We start from the raw sequence: 16,616 nt of genomic DNA, 5'->3' as shown, positions 1-16,616 counted from the left end.
GCTTGGAAGACAAGTTGCCAAAGCAGGTAACCAGGAGTGAGTAGAATAGTATCGTTTTATCTTATGAGTAATACAATAAAGAATACACAAACCTCTCAACTTGAAAAGCAGCAATAGGCTATGTTTAAATGATTTGGAATTCAGCAACCTACTAACATATTACTTCAGCAACCACGTCATAATTTATTAATCATAAATAAATCCCAAGACATAAATCATAATTAATATGATAAGTTATTTATTTTTATTAGTTAAATTTATTTGTTTACAATTCAAAATAAGAAAAGAAACCCAGTGATATTTCCTGAATTTCCAGGATCCGTTTTCATTTTACTTCTCCAAGTTTAGACCTCCTGTAGGCTACTAAACAATCTATAAATTGTCCTAATATTTAACTGATATACCTGAAAGCCGTAGTCCATCAGTACGATGTTGGCAGGAACATAGACTTTGGCAAGGTGAAGGTTGTGAAGTGTGTTAGAACACAACATAACAGTTACATCAGGGGACAGTGACAGATGATGCCAAATGTCCTGTAGAGACACATCAGCACCTTCCTCTCCTCCACAGATCAGCAGACTGCTTAGTCTAGGGCCTAGGTGGACGTATCTGTAATATATCATGTTTGTTTGAGTTATGTATTTACTATAATCTTATAGTAGGGAACAAAATTGCAGAGATTCAGAAAATGGAGAAATAAGGAGATCTTTGGAGAAGGGGAGATGGAGATGGAGAGTTAGCAAAAAATGTAAAGATGGGTAGACGGAGAGACAACAAGTGAAAAAAATCCACTTCCAAGACTACAAACAGTACAACAATGGATTTAACACAATATTTTTTCCATAAGTATGAGGCAAAGTGAGTAGGGTAGTGTATTTAGCAAAGCACTCACTTGAGGTTAGTAAAGCTAGCGACTATGTCTTGGAACACCGGCCACATTTCATCCAGGTCGTGGCGCTGAACACTGTTGTCTATGTCCAACACAGGGAGGAGACTGATGAACCTGTCATGGCAGTAGCGGTCAATCATCACCATGTCACTGTAACAAACATCAAATCCAATCAATAAACAGTTTTATACTACATCCATTTCATAGAGTTCACTTTTTTGGAAAATCCAGTCACTGCCAGGACCGATTAGTCATGAAAGCACTATATTCGTTTGTTTTATGTCCCAAGTTTCTGGTTATTGTCTTGTTTTGTGTATTTATTAATCTTGATGTTTGTACATGATTTGACAATGTTACGCCTGGAAAAGGTTGGAAACTTAACGGAAAGGACAGAGTTATCAACAGAAATAATTACTGTAAAATGGAGGCTTTGTTATGATCCTAGTTGTCCTAGTTCAATTAGAATAATTTAAAATAAACATTCACTTTTTCCTTTACACAACGGAATTAGTTCTTATTTATAAAAGTAAATTTTGATTTTATAGCTAAAATGCCAAGTCCTAACTCAATTTGAATACCATACTACTGACAAAACAAACGTAAGTTATAATATTAAAATATAAATCAATACAGTTGAAGACTGTAAATTACGACCGACTAACAAAACACATCAATCCTCTCATATCCAGTCATACAATGAGAAAAAATAAATAACAGAAGTTTCCAGACTGTAATCATGCTCAACCACATTTAACATATTCCTGCTCAAGATTACGAGATTGAATGTTGTACCTACCTCTGCTTGTAACACAGTTGCCATTCCCGGCTGGACACCAGTCTAGTGTAGAGATGCAGATGAGAGATTTTGAGTGACGACCACTTGTCTATCATCTCAAACAGGTAATCCTGGAACATAAAGTAGCATCTAAAATGTGCTGAAAACATTGAAACAGTAGGCATCTCATCCAAAAGCATATTATTAGATAATGAACAGATCATTCATAGGTGTACTTAAAAAGTAAAAAGGCAGTAACTTACTAGTACTTGAATTTGTCAGTGAAAATTTCTGTTCCAGTTTAACCAAACAACATATTACAAAATTGCTAAAATCAGAATAAAAAAAAAAACTTAAAATCTAAAATCCAAGCCTATGAAAAATACTAATTAGAATCTTTAGGGAACATATTTTTTTATTATATTTTTATTTAGTAAAAGTGATATGTCATCCATCCTAGCTTTTTTCAAATGTGAATCTTTTCTTGATTTGAGACTGGGCTAAAACACATGTCTACTAAGAGACTTACCAATGTCGGTACTCGGCTCAGTGGTGCAATATCCAGCAGCACGGCACGATGCTTCATGGCCGGGTGGTCCTGTATCAGCACAGGCACCAGGTCTAGACTGTCCTGGGCCTGGGCCAGCTGCAGCAGTTGTGTGAACGTACAGACAGCGTAGTGCAGTCCAGTCACACTGTCTGCAGATATCTGCACCTGTGTGAATAATGTATTTGTATAAATCATCTATTGTTTTAATAAGCTTCCTGAAAGTACAAAAATACGACAAATAACATATATTTACTAGTGATGGGCGGATCCAAGAAAATGGTGGTACCGGATCCGGATCTTGAAAAATTCGGATCCGGATCCAGATACACACTGTAATAAGGGCGGGTTAAAAAAAACGTAATTAACAGAATGCCAATTTATATCATACTGTTTAAAATTAAATTGGTAATGTTTAAAGGTTAAATACATCTTATACAGTAGAACCTCTTTAATCCGAACCCCCGTAATCCGAACCCCCGTAATCCGAACGTCCACTAATCCGAACGCCTCATTGAACTGTACTCTATACACAGTACAGTAGTTATTTATTGTATACGTACGCACCATAATTGTTTCTATTGTAATTTACAGTACTGTTTATTTATTATGTTTACTACTGTATTAAATAAACACTGTATTATAGGCCCTACTTTATAAAGCATTTTTTCACTCTTCCTGTAACAATTAAGAGCCATTTTAGCCACATTTTAGCTATTCTTATGTAAAAACAACAATATGATCTGTAATCCGAACTATTCAATAATCCGAACTACCCCCGGTCCCAATTAGTTCGGATTAAAGAGGTTTTACTGTATATTGAGTAATCTCCAGTTGAGCCCATAATCCCTCATTTTTTGGGGACACTAAAACTTTTCAAAACTTTTCTAACACAAAGCTGCCTGTATCCATGTACAAGACCGATTAACCGGATAACACGGCGTAAAAATTATTACCGGTGGAAGTACATATGCCCGGCTATCATTACCTACTGTGGACCTGGAACAAAATTCGGCGGTAAAAATTATTACCGGTGGAAGTGCATATGCACGGATATCATTACTTTGGACCTGGAACAAAATTGAAAAAAAACAGCTATATACAGTACTGTGTATTTGCTCGACTCTCGATAGTCTAGATTTTTCGTAAGACAGCTTTGTGTTAGTAAAAAAATCGGGAATAATCGGTCTTGTACATGGATACAGACAGCTTTGTGTTAGTAAAAAAATCGGGGGAAATCGGTCTTGTACATGGATACAGACAGCTTTATGTTAGTACAAAAATCGGGGAAAAAATCGGATCCATGAAAACCGGATCCAGCCCAAGATCCGGAATTTTTTGGATCCGATCGGGTGCCAGTTCTGGTTCCGATCCAGTAGTCTGATATCCGGATCCGACCATCACTAGTATTTACACTTATACTGTTTACTCACAAGACAGTAAATACATATGAAGGATGATAATAATTGTAAAAAAAATCTAAAAAAATGAGTGCACAATAACTGAAATCCAGGGAGACAGCGAGACAACTGTATAGATTGTTACCTTATCAGTAGATATGTGTATCTGGTAGGCGTGCTGGTGAGAGAACAACTGGGGGTTGACTACACAAGTGACCTGACTAGACACAGGTCTACCACAGGAAGGCTGTACATCTTTTACTCTCACATCCAGTCCCAGCTTGAGCAACTGACTACGGTGGATCTCCCACACATTCAGTATCCTACAAAAATCAAGGAACCGAGCAAAGCCAATTAGATTACAGGTATCATCTTAAAAATCTGAATCCACAAAACCACAAGAAAAGATTGGATTCCAGAAATTAATCTCGAGTCATATATTTAGAAACACCTGCCATTTTCCTACGCTATCTTAGAACTTGTGGCTCTTTCAAGATTGCAAATGCAAAGTATCAAATGAAGATGTTCAAGGGGCAAACCTTTGTGAAAAAATTCAATTTCTATCTTTGAAGCAAGATTTAAATATTTTAGGGGTTATTCAGCAAATAATCTTGTAGCCTAATATTATTAAGGATACATAGGCCTATGTCAGTAAACCAAGGATCAATCTCGTCCCTTCCGCACTCAACAAGATGCTGAGTAGCTAAGATGGTTACTCACTCGTGAACATTTGTGGAGCTCTGTACAACACTGATCTGCAGTTGGGGGTCTGGTACAAACGGAGGCCCGGCCAGCTCCAACATGTGATGAGGCTGTGGCCACAAGAGATGCAGGCTAGGGTTGGTCACCAAAGGTCTCACCGGAGTACTGATGTGGGTCCGTACCAGGTTCTCTATAACCTGTAGGGAAACATGTTACAACTGTAATAGTTACTCTTTTTAACAAAGATTATTATTTAAAAGATAGGTAAATGTGTTGTGATCAAAATGAGGGAATATTTATTTTAGGAGGAATAGATGAATTTCATCATCATCATCCTCACTCGCGATAGTGGCAAAATTCTGAATATGTCCCGCAGTCACAGAAACGACGTTACCATCGTCATCAGCCAGCGCATCATAATCCTGAATATCTCCTGCGGTCTCCTGTAATCATCATTGACTTCCACAACCATGAAAACGTTATGTTTAATATCTTCCACGGTGGTGTGGTCATCTACATCATCTTCTGAGGTCACAGCGATTATGGGAACTTTATCAACTTCATCCAAATTGTTTGCTCGTGCGAACTTTGCAGATGCGTTTTACAATAGCGATTGTAAAAGCTCGACTCGAGCTTGATTTTCCGACTTTGTGCTCAATCCCTCAAAAATGCTGCTCAAAAATCTAGCCGCTCGCACAAATCTAATAAAAACTGAATAGCCAGGCCAATGTTAGAAAACTTATCTGAATAAAACCCCCAAGTTTAAAAAATAATTGGATACCCCACCAGATTATCTCACCTTGACCCAAAGCTAAAAGCTTTGGGCTCCAGTGCCCCTAAAAAGAACCTGTCTACTGAAAATCCTACACCAGTGCCACCTCAAACTGCCCCCCCCCCCTCAGAACAAGTACGATCTGACATCAACAGGCTTCTGTAGGTCAGCAAAACAAGTTTTTTTTTGCACACAACATCACCAAACACTTTATCTTCACAACTTGATTCCTCAAATAACAGTAGTGTATTTACAGCTACTCACCTGCTCCAGTTTAGGGGACAGGTCCAGAGAGCTAGCATGGTTTAGTGAGTGATCCAGTGGTGCTATCTGTTGTTGCTTCTCATGATGTCCGTTTGTGATGTGGTCAGTTTTGTTCCTCATGTGGTAAGAGTCCACAGAGATGCTGCGGGCTGGTCTTGTGTGCTTCTTCAGATTGACCATGGGCATTGCCTCTGAAAAGATAAATGCTTGATATTCACATGAAAAATTTACTACTTGCTGGTGTTACTTATGTTGTCGTCTGTATTGCTTATATTAAACAACATAAACGTGCTGTGTTACTTGTAAATGTTGATTGCTCACCAGAAGGTCCGTAGTTGTTGTTGTCCAGCAGTGTTGCCAACTGAGGTCTGTTATGCAGCATGTCTAGAGGGGTTGTGCCAATGTGTTTACCTCTAGTAGCTCTAATACCTAGGTCTGGCCCTCCACACAGCAACTCCGCTATCACCTGCACAGCGCACAGCATCAATAGTATAGTCTACCTATGCCGATAATCAGTTTGGATCTAAGTTATAGAATATAGAAAACAGATTTAATTATTAAACCTATTTTAAGTATGGTGTGGAAATTGAATAAATTAAGACAGGGAAATTTATTTACCTCAGCCTCCCCTCTATCAATGGCTTCATGAAGAGGTGTAGCTCCCCAACTGTTGACTGCATTCATATCAGCTCCTTGTTCTGCAAAACACATAGGCTACTCGTAATAAAGGGGACTTGTAAATTAAAAAAGTAAAACGAGTTTAACAAAAACTTATTAACAAAATGAGACCCTCAGAATAACTTTTCTTTTTTTAAGTGAAAAACATAATAACATAATAAATGCCTTATGTAAAAATTCTGCAAACAAAGTTACAAAAGAGTGCTGAAATTGTTATTTGTCTACCTAATGTGGGAAGTGGCACTTTGCTATACACAAGAGAAATGGACACGAGCCGTAGGCGAGTGTGGAAAGTTTCTCAAGTGCAGCAAAGGCACTTTGCACTCGCGTTACACATATTTTTACTAAAGTTACTGTACTATAAAGCATATAAATAATTAAGTCTTTCAAACACTGTCCAAACCTTTTTATGTTAGGTTCAAACCAAACATTGAACGGAAAGGGAAACGCTGCTTCCAGGAAAGGGAACCAGCTGATCGTAGTCGTAATATCTTTCAGTGTTGCCAACCTATTTTCAAGCGTACAAGTATTGAGTGCCTAATAAAAGCACGCTGTTTTGTGTTGTTTGGTTGGAATACTGGTGTGCGGCAAAAAAAAGTCTACAGAGATACCCTATTACATTCACTCACCAATGAGGTAAGCGACCACTTGACTGTCGGCGTAGCACGCTGCCCAGTGTAGAGGGGTGTTGCGAGTCGCGTCACTGTCCCAAGTGTTGACATCCACTCCTGCCTTCACCAACTGGTAAACTCTCTCCAATCTGCAACAGAATAAACTCTGCTCTATACCAAGTGGTGATTAGAATAATCGACTGTTGGACAGTAAAGTAGACATCCCGTCTATATGTAGAATTGTTATTCAAACTGAGCTTAGGTGAATGAACAAATGAGTGTAATGCAACATATAAAACATACTCCCTTAGAAGATTTCTCATCCCTATGTAACAGCTGAAGCCAATTTTATTGTTAGTTCAGTCCGAAGCACTGTAGAGGTTGTGTTTTCTTTATAACTTGTTTCTTGTTATTTCAGTTGATTAAAACCTCGTTTAACCAAATAAAACGATCAAATCATAAACAATAACTCGTCTCCTACTTATAAAAACAAAGAGTAAAGCACAAATCATGAAATTAACCCTAGAACAATAAAAACCAAATTTCGTCGACACTAGCGATCACTGATCAGTGTCACCGGACACCAAATAGAGACGAAAAACAAGCTTCAAAATTTACAATGGGATGAGAAGTCTATTTGTGTTGGTTAGTCTATGGTTATTCTGACAAGTTATATTTTATCCCTTATTTGATTCTTTAAAATAGGCTAGTTGGATGTGACATCAAAGATACTACGTTTAAAAAATGTTGTCTCTCAGTTTGGCTTGGTAGATTAACAAGTTGGTCTGTTTTGGAACAAAGTATAGTAGTCGTATTTAGTGTGGGCGTGCGGCCGCGCTAGGGCCCAGGGTGTAGGGGGGAGTGGTTATTGCTCCTTCCCAAAAACATCTGGCCCACATGGCTCTGGGGTTGTTCAGCTGTCTTCATGGCATTTACCTAGCCCCCAGAGGGGAGGTAAATGCTCCGTGTTGGTATCGGCATTTTCAAGTTGGCCACAGACATGGTCGACTGGGCATCGGGTCCCAGTGACATTCCTTTATCCAGGATGGAGGGGTGTTTAGCTCTAGGAGAGATGGAAGTACATCATAATCTCTAACCTACCTGTGTCTGTGGTTCTTTGGGCTTCGGCCTGCTTGTTGTGTGCGACCAGCATTCAGTGGGCAAATCCTCGACTTTGGAAGTAACCTTTCCTGGAGGTGAAAACGGGCAAGTACCCGCAGCTCACGGGGACACTCAAGGGCAACGTAACTTTCCGCAGTGTGAGGGCAACGGTTTGTAGGTACTTATGCAAACTTATCCCTGTCTCTGAGCACGGACGGTATGGTTATCTTGAGTGTGGGGGGTTCTTCCCGGAACCTCAATTGAGTTAAGGGTGTCGCCACCTCTGGTGGATAGGTTCATCCGGGTGGGTCCCACTTCTATACCTGCCTCCTTTTGGGAAACCCTGATGGCCTGGCAGTGATGTTGGGTCTGACGGGCAAACGAAGTAGATCGGGTGCTGGGTCCGAGCCCGCCAGGGGTATCTGGGGATCTATCGCTCTGGTTATCTCTGGTTTCCCAGCAATGGGTAAGGCCTCGATCGGGCAGCGGTGTAAATGGGAGGTTGGGGTTCCCCCCGTCAGCGTGCTGATGGTCCCCTTCCTCCTGGCTATTGATGGCGGGTTCTGCCTGTCAGGGATTAGATAGGTCCCGAGTGTTGCTTGCACTAAATGCGTCGGGGCGCTCTACTATGGACCTCTAGGTTCCGACCTAGTGGAACCCAGGTGGAGTGACGCTTAAACAAGCAGCCGGAATCCCTGGTTAGGATTGAGGGGCAACCCTCTTTCCGAAGGGTCTGCTTCGGCAGCCGGCGAGCCTGATGACCTTAAGTCATCCGCCCATGATGTGCTAAAGGTTGATGCGTAAGCTTCGGCCTACATCATGGGGCCCGGGTATGTCCTGAAGGATAGGTACCGGGTAAGCAGTCAGGGGGCTTCGGCTCTCATGACAACAAATGTAATGTAATGTAATGTAATGTCTTCATGGCTAGGCGTAGTGGAGGGGGTGGGTGACATGTACACAGGATGGCTAGTAGGAACGGAACCGCGCGCCCAGACTGCTTGCGCTTACTTTACAGTATACTATGTTACAGAAACCATTAACCATTATGTAGCCTATGTGGTGATTGACATTAATACACTTTCTCAACAATGTGTTCATTTTACTTTCTCCCCCTATCCCCTAATTTTGTATAGGCTACGGAGAAAGTATTGTTTCATCAAAATATTCAAGTTTGAGTATTGAGTGCATATATCCAGTTTGAGTCCCCATGGACCCATAAAAGTGGTTTTATAATAGTGATGTCTGTGTGTGTGTGTCTAGGTATTTGTGAATGTGTACAGAACTACAGACCACGCCTGTGGTCCAATTTTGATGAAATTTGGTGTGTAGGTACTAATCCATATTATCTCCAGGGGTTTTTTCATTTTTAAAAATTTTGATTTTAAGGGTGATTTTTCCATAAAAACCCATAAATCAACAGAAAATTAGAATTTTCACAAAAAAGGCCTGAATGATTTCCATAAAATTTTTGAATGTTATATCCCTTTAAATTCTTAACAAAATGGTAGGCCTATAACTCCCATTGCTATAAAAATTATAGTTAAAAAATTATTGTAACTTATGTTATTTTCCCATAAAAAATCCCATAACAGAAAATCGGATTTTCAAAAAAAGCCTGTTTTGCTTAAAATTTGTTTGTTATAGTCCTCATAGTTCTAAACAAAATAGTGCATCCACCTATTGTTGCTGTAAAATTTACGGTTCAAATTACCTATGCAAGTTTATTGGCGGGTTATTGCAACTTTTGTGATTTCCCCTATCAAATATCATAGTTACTCTCATCGCTACTCCCATGACAAATCTTGTTAACAGAATGTATTTATTTTCAAACACAGCTTAAAAATAGTTATGGAATGTCTACTTCTATCATTTTTCAAAGTTATAGTTACAGTATAGATTAAAATAATTGCCCATAGTACTCACAGTAATTCACAGTAAAAAACTATATTAGTTCTATAATTTCGAGGTTAATAAAACAAGAATAAGATTATTAACACAATCATTGATGTATACCAAAAAACTTTAAATGTAAAAAGCATAAATTAAGTTATAGGCCTAGTACCTGCAGTTATCTCAGTCACAGTTGTTTGGTAGTTTACCTTGATAATTGAAAAAATTGACGGGTGATATCACAGATGACAACTGTTTCTGTATCTCAATTTATGAGCAATAGATAGTTAATGTTGCAAATGTTAATTCTTTAACCATGATCATTTAAATCTTTTGTAGCAATCATGCGGACTAAATTTTAAAAATGTGAATATATTAAGATGATTCAGAACATTCATATGCATAATCAAACGTTTAAATGTAAGCTCACTGGTTATTGTAAGTTTTTCCAACCAAACCAGTAACACTCAGGCTTGTGCAATGAAAATCATTGTAAAAACAGAGAAATAACATGTAGGGGTAAAATACCTTTTACGGCGAATATCTCTCTTGACATTTTAAATAAAAATTAGCCATTTTATCTACAAATTTTAAGATAAAAACTAATGTGATGAAGATAAAAATGAATAGAGTGTGGATTAATGATCGGTATCTTTATCAATGACTAAGATCAACTTACTTATGTCTTATGTTACTTATGTGTTTTTACTTATGACTAGGATCAACTGCAAAAACTTACTGTGAATTAGCTATTGCTCGTAGCAGTTCCTCCACGAACGTATGCTTGGTCTGTTCAGAAGAAGCTAGTTCCAGGGCATTGAGGTTCTCCTGGTTTCGTACACTGGGATCTGCCCCCGCAGCCAGTAAAGTGCGAACAATGTCTGTTCGGTTTAGCTACAAAATTTGATTATTTGTTAAAAACAGTATGTTATGATTATTTAATATTACACATTTCAATTGCAAATGTGGTGAGTTTTAACTACAGATAAAAAACATTTGAAGCAGTCAAGGATACTGTACCGGTACAAAAGTTGTTGTTAGGCCAGCTTTTTGGTTTCAATGGCGAAAGTGAAAAGGTAAAGTAAGTAGGTAGGCTGTAAAGATTTAAATGTTGTTTTGTGGCAATAGTAGCTGATATTTAATACACAAGCATTATGTGTCAAATGAGGATTCAATTTTAATTTCCATTTCAATTTTTTTATCACACATCTTTATCAGAGCATTGTTCAGTGAGTTCTGTAGGGATTTTGAAATCTTATGCGTAAACATTATTCAATGACCGTTAAATTTGAAATCCACTAAAAATCATTTCATGTTAACTTTTTCTCTTATTGCAGCTTACAGTTCTTAAAACAAAACGTTCTAGAGGAAAAGCGTATACACCAAAGAAAACATATTTCAAATTATCTTCATTCTGTCTACAGATAGGCCTACATTAATTTTAAACATTTGAAACAAGTTACAAACAAGAAACAAAGTTTTGTTACAGTTGCTTTGAGAAAAATATTTAAAATATGTAAATCTAAAATTCCAACAGTGATATTTAAATATTGAAAATTGCTATACTCGTTGGCATTTCAAGTGTATGAATATCAAATAGAGAAGCATTAAAACATCAAAACCCTAAATGAGCCCACATACAAAACACCGTTTGTTTAAAAATTTCCAAATAAAAAAACATCTCAATATTCACAAGTGTCAAAACAAATTTCCACAATAATAAACGTAATGATTGTTATAAAAAATGAACAACCGACTGCTTACAACCGACTGTTTACATTTCCCACAATGGAGACACCTTTATCACAGACCACACTTCATATTTGCTGTGCACCTTTTATCAGTAAGATCTTTACGGTGTTCTATAGAGCACCAACTGTATTCTCAGTCTTTTTAGAAAATGAAAGTGTGTTAAAGTTTCCTCCTTAAGCAAAAGTGTGTTTCATATTAGGTGCATTCAAGTATCATATTAGGTGCATTCAAGTATATCCTTTTTGATAGGTAATGTTCAACTAGAATTTCATCTATTGATACATTTATATAATCCATTACGTAAATATCTGGGTGAGGAGGGTTAGAACAAAACAGTGATTTGGAATGAAAACATTTTTTGTAGCATCCCCAAGTAGTATTTAGGTTGATTGGGTCCTTGTCATGGGAGTGACCTTAATTTATATGTTACATCGCATTTAATGTAAGATGAACCTCAGGTACGACATGGGTAGAAAGTTTACTAACACCTATAGGCCTATATGTAGGATATTTTGTTAAAAATTACAAAACTAATTTAAAACATTATTAAAGAGTGATTTTTTTAGTGGTGCAATTTTTAAAAAACGGAATTTAAAAATAAAAATAAATTGCAATGACATAAAAATGCATTTATTTTAACGACATTGTAATGACATTAGGTAGTGTTTACTGTTGTGTGTCGAACTGATTCACCAAAGCTCGAAAACCTGACTCCATCTGATGGACGATTACATGGTCCTTAGATCAGACGAAGTAGACAGAAAGTTGCCCAAACTGATCTATGGTTTTCAAAATAAATTTGCACAATTCGCAAAGTTCCTATTTTGTAAGTCTATTCATGATTAGCCCACTATAGACACATAATAAGCACTAGACAATACAAATAATGAAATGAGAGGAGATAACAAACATTACAAGTATTAACTGATTTTAATTTTATTGTTGTGTTAAGCAATGCTACCAACTTCAAAACCACACAACTAAAAAAATCACCTTTCATTAAGAAGAATTAATCTATATGCCTTACTTTTGCAGCAAAAACTAAAAAACCACACAACTAAAAAAATCACCTTTTATTAAGACGAGTTAATCTATATGCCTTACTTTTGCAGCAAAACACAGAAATGATCCTTCGTCCAGTACAAGCTCATCCAATAGTTTCCCCTTTTCTGCTTCACTTTCAACAGAGCTGCTTTTGCTGCCTTAAAAAGAAGGATTATTTAGTAATTTTGGGTTTATAGAATTGATACTTTTTTTATAACTTATTGCCTAAACCTGATGAATAAACAGAGGGAGCTTCACAAAAAATGTAAACAAGATACCCCCGCCGCAGCAAACCTGCCGTCTAAGCGAATTTCCATTTGGCCGAATTGATTTTCAATTGATCTATTTAAATAACATTAGGTTTAACGAGTACCTAGGTTTGCTGCTACAAGGAAACTAATAAAGTAGTGTGTTTTTAGTAAAATATTGATAGCTTACTATAAAATAAATAAATTTGCCAAGTTTGATCAAAATATATCCATAAACAAGCAAACTACAACATTTTACAATATTCTCCATAAGAATAACATGGGAATTTTAAATTTACCATTTTTTTAGTTTTCTCCGTAACCAATAACCGTACAAAAACACTTTGATATACTGAATTGTTTGTTTTTTTAAGTTCTTTAAGAAGGTTTAGAGAAAAATTGGGAAATTTTGTGTTTTGAGGGTAAAAAGTGAGAAAAACCTATTTTTACCCCATAAAACCCTGTTCCCATGGTCCGATCATGCTGGATCGCGAACTCATTCAAGTTTATCCCGCCTTACACCTTCAAACCAAATTTCATCAAAATGGGATAAAAATTACTCAAGTTATCGTGTTCACGGACACATATATATATATATATAAATCTATATATATATATATATATAGGCCTATATATATATATATATACATATATTAAAATCTGAACGAATGGTGTTTTTGGCCTCTGGGGACATTAAAATGAAAAAGTAAATCGGTCCCGGGCCTAAGTCTTACCATGAGACCTACGGTATAGCTACTTCCCTATAGGGAAATTCGCTAAAAGAAAGTTATGAGTCGAGAATAATAAATCCTCCCGCTGCAGCAAACCTGCAGACTAAGCGAATTCCCATTTGCCTGATTGGACTTTCACTTATTTACCAAGTTATACATCCATAAGCAAGCAAACTGAAGATTATGAAGGTAAAGTGTAGGCCTAGGTTGTAGTGAACCGAGTTGTTTATTTATATATTAGCCTACATATTACGAATACGATATATTATCCAGGCTGTTTTTTGCTACCTATTAAAATAGTGGGTTAAACCAAACAAAATAATGATTTAAATAACAATTTTCTGGTGAGGAAATATCATAACAAATAGTCAGTAGATTAACACAAGTAAATAAAACTTTAACCGATCGTAGTTTTTTTAATATTTGTGTGTTAGAAACCTTGACCTTGTGTGCAGAAATATTTGACCGGCTTATGATTCGCCAGCAGTTAGAGGAAGGCTATTTCTATAAAGAATAACTTCTCTTTATTTTTACTTGTGGTGTGCGAAGCTGACGCTGAGGGCAACTGGTAATTTATAGGCGCAGGGGTAAGGTTAGAGGGGAAGTGTTGCAAACAGCGTAGATGTATCCTACTGAAACACGTTTCTTTCTATGGTTATCTTTATCTGTTGGAAATAATATTTATGTTGTAAACACTATGAACTGTTTGAAAACTTACTGTTATTAACCTTAACTTACTTTGAATCGTTTTGGTAGGTACCTAAATCGGTTAGCCTTACTTAGGGTATTCTATGTTTATGCGTTCTTCCTCACGTTCGATTCACCAAGTATTGTCGTCGGAGCTTATGTTTATGTAACTTAATGCATGACGTTTTGTAGCATTACTGTTTGAAGAACTAAGAATTTTTCTGCAGAAACTAAAGTTGTGGACTTAAAACAGAAATAACTTTTCTGAAAAAAAAAAACAAATTTATTAACTTCATATTATAGCCATTTTTTGCAGAAACTGATAGGCCTACAGTTTAAGTGTAAGAAAGAGCCATGTGGCCCTTTGAACTTTGGTTGTGAAAATTCTGTGACATGCCCGTAAGTAAGCTTAGTTCTGCTTTAGGGGTACCTAAATAACTTATATTGTATCCTAAACAACCTGTCATTATCACAGCACAGTGTGGTTTCACTCCCGCTGTTAAACAAGCTTTATAGATAAAAATACCACCGCCGCAGCAAACCTGACGCCTAAGCGAATTTCCATTTGGCTGAATTGATTTTCAATTGATCTATTTAAATAACATTAGGTTTAACGAGTACCTAGGTTTGCTGCTACAAGGAAACTAATAAAGTGTGTGTTTTAAGTAAAATAATTATTGCTTAGTATAAAATGAATATATTTGCCAAGTTTGATCAAAAGATATCCATAAACAAGCAAACTACAATATTCTCCATAAGAATAACATGAGAATTTTAAATTTACCATTTTTTAGTTTTCTCCGTAACCAATAACCGTACAAAAACACTTTGATATACTGAATTGTTTGTTTTTTTTAAGCTCTTTAAGAAGGTTTAGAGAAAAATTGGGAAATTTTGTGTTTTGAGGGTCAAAAGTGAGAAAAACCAATTTTTACCCCATAAAACCCCCCATAAAACCCTGTTCCCATGGTCCGATCATGCTGGATTGCGAACTCATTCAAGTTTATCCCGCCTTACACCTTCAAACCAAATTTCATCAAAATCGGATAAAAATTACTCAAGTTATCGTGTTCACGGACACACATATATATATATATATATACATATATAAAAATTTGAACGAGTGGTGTTTTTGGCCTCTGGGGACATCAAAATGAAAAAGTAAATCGGTCCCGGGCCTAAGTCTTACCATGAGACCTACGGTAATAGCTACTTCCCTATAGGGAAATTCGCTAATAGTTTGGCAGCCAGAAGATCAACCATGGAAATGGTAGCCTAATAGGCCTAGTGATAAGTTTATCGTAGAGAGTGATTATCTAGAGTAACTTAAATTAGGTAAATTCCTAACTTAGCCTAAGTACAAAGATTTGCAAATTCAATCACACCAAAGCTGTACCCACATATAAGCCAATTATTTAACCGGATGGTTGAAAAGGGGATGGTTCTTGATTGAGAACTCCTTTAAGACCTTAGTAAAATAAATCCACTCTAGTTAATCCCATATTCAAAAATAAGGGGGTCTGTTAACTCTAACAAAGTTTTGGAGCATAACTTAATAAGCCCAACATGTCTAGCCTATCCTTATACTCTATTAGTCTATATAAACTAAATAGGACTACGCCTATTGTCGAGTTAAATCAAATGATTTACACTTACAACTATCTAAGATAGTTTTGACTATGTCAGTCCTTCCATATTCAATTGCAGTTCTCATGTCATCGTGTATTTCTTCAATTATCATTTTCTAACATCAGATAAAACCTACGGTGAAATAGTTGGGCTTGAGATAAGTAACAAATCGATGTTTTAAACTAAGAAATTCTTACACATTTTATGCAAATAAGTAAACAATATCAGACGAAACAACAGTTTCAGTCAGATACAGTAGTTACAGACAATGACAATAGCATCAACCAACCAGAGCAAAGCACACAAGACACATGACTAAAAAGAAAATAATGAAAAAATATACCGGTGGTAAACTGAAAAGAGAGAGACTAGAGAGTAAATCGGTAGTAAAACCGGGTCTGACTTAGGGGAGGTACAAATGAGGCATTTAGTTCAAAATTCCTCCGCGAACAGCGCTGTAGTAGAGAGCACTTTGGCAATGAAGGTTTACTAATCGCAAAAATAGTTCTGTTCATAAAATAAAATTATAAATGCCTCAAATTCAATTTTACTATTTTTTAATTATAAAATTAAACTATCATAACCTAACCGAACTAACCAAACTTGCTGATAAAGAAATAATATAACAAAAGTTTAGTAATCGGAAAAATAATTCTGTTTATTAAATAAAACTAGAAATTGCTCAATTAAAATTTTATAATGACTTAATAATAAAATTAAACTGTAATAACCAAACCAAACCAACCAAACTTGCTGATAATAAAAAAAATCTTGGACAAAAAGTTAACGCTACCAGCGGGATTCGAACCCGGGACCTACAGTAAAAAACTACTACTACTACAACTACTACTACAATTTTATGGTGTTCAAATTAATGCTTTAAAACTGCTGAAGAC

The 16,616-nt window shown here is 36.5% G+C and overlaps 1 protein-coding gene across 2 annotated transcripts in view; it reads right to left on the bottom strand.

The window, feature by feature from the left end:
* LOC128987330 (uncharacterized) overlaps positions 1–15,978 on the bottom strand; it is a 33,479-nt gene extending 17,501 nt beyond the window's left edge. Inside the window, exons 1-13 of one of the 2 annotated variants that reach the window (XM_054408117.1) lie at positions 15,748–15,978; positions 12,486–12,583; positions 10,369–10,523; positions 6,657–6,787; positions 5,968–6,047; positions 5,671–5,815; positions 5,350–5,540; positions 4,332–4,510; positions 3,757–3,934; positions 2,194–2,379; positions 1,686–1,795; positions 893–1,039; positions 405–609 (exon numbers count right to left, since the gene is read on the bottom strand). In XM_054408117.1, the coding sequence (XP_054264092.1) occupies positions 405–609; positions 893–1,039; positions 1,686–1,795; positions 2,194–2,379; positions 3,757–3,934; positions 4,332–4,510; positions 5,350–5,540; positions 5,671–5,815; positions 5,968–6,047; positions 6,657–6,787; positions 10,369–10,523; positions 12,486–12,583; positions 15,748–15,832 (1,890 nt within the window). In that variant the 5' untranslated portion in view covers positions 15,833–15,978. Of the gene's footprint in view, positions 1–404; positions 610–892; positions 1,040–1,685; positions 1,796–2,193; positions 2,380–3,756; positions 3,935–4,331; positions 4,511–5,349; positions 5,541–5,670; positions 5,816–5,967; positions 6,048–6,656; positions 6,788–9,801; positions 9,837–10,368; positions 10,524–12,485; positions 12,584–15,747 lie in introns of those variants that run through there. The other variant, XM_054408118.1, reaches the window with a different exon arrangement.
* Positions 15,979–16,616: the final 638 nt, after the last annotated feature.

This window comes from Macrosteles quadrilineatus, unplaced genomic scaffold (genome assembly GCF_028750875.1).
Source record: "Macrosteles quadrilineatus isolate MER2022 unplaced genomic scaffold, UCM_ALF_1.0 Scaffold_2__2_contigs__length_208266976, whole genome shotgun sequence".
NCBI classification, from domain to species: Eukaryota; Metazoa; Arthropoda; class Insecta; order Hemiptera; family Cicadellidae; genus Macrosteles; species Macrosteles quadrilineatus.
This window is presented reverse-complemented; position numbering and strand designations above follow the sequence as displayed.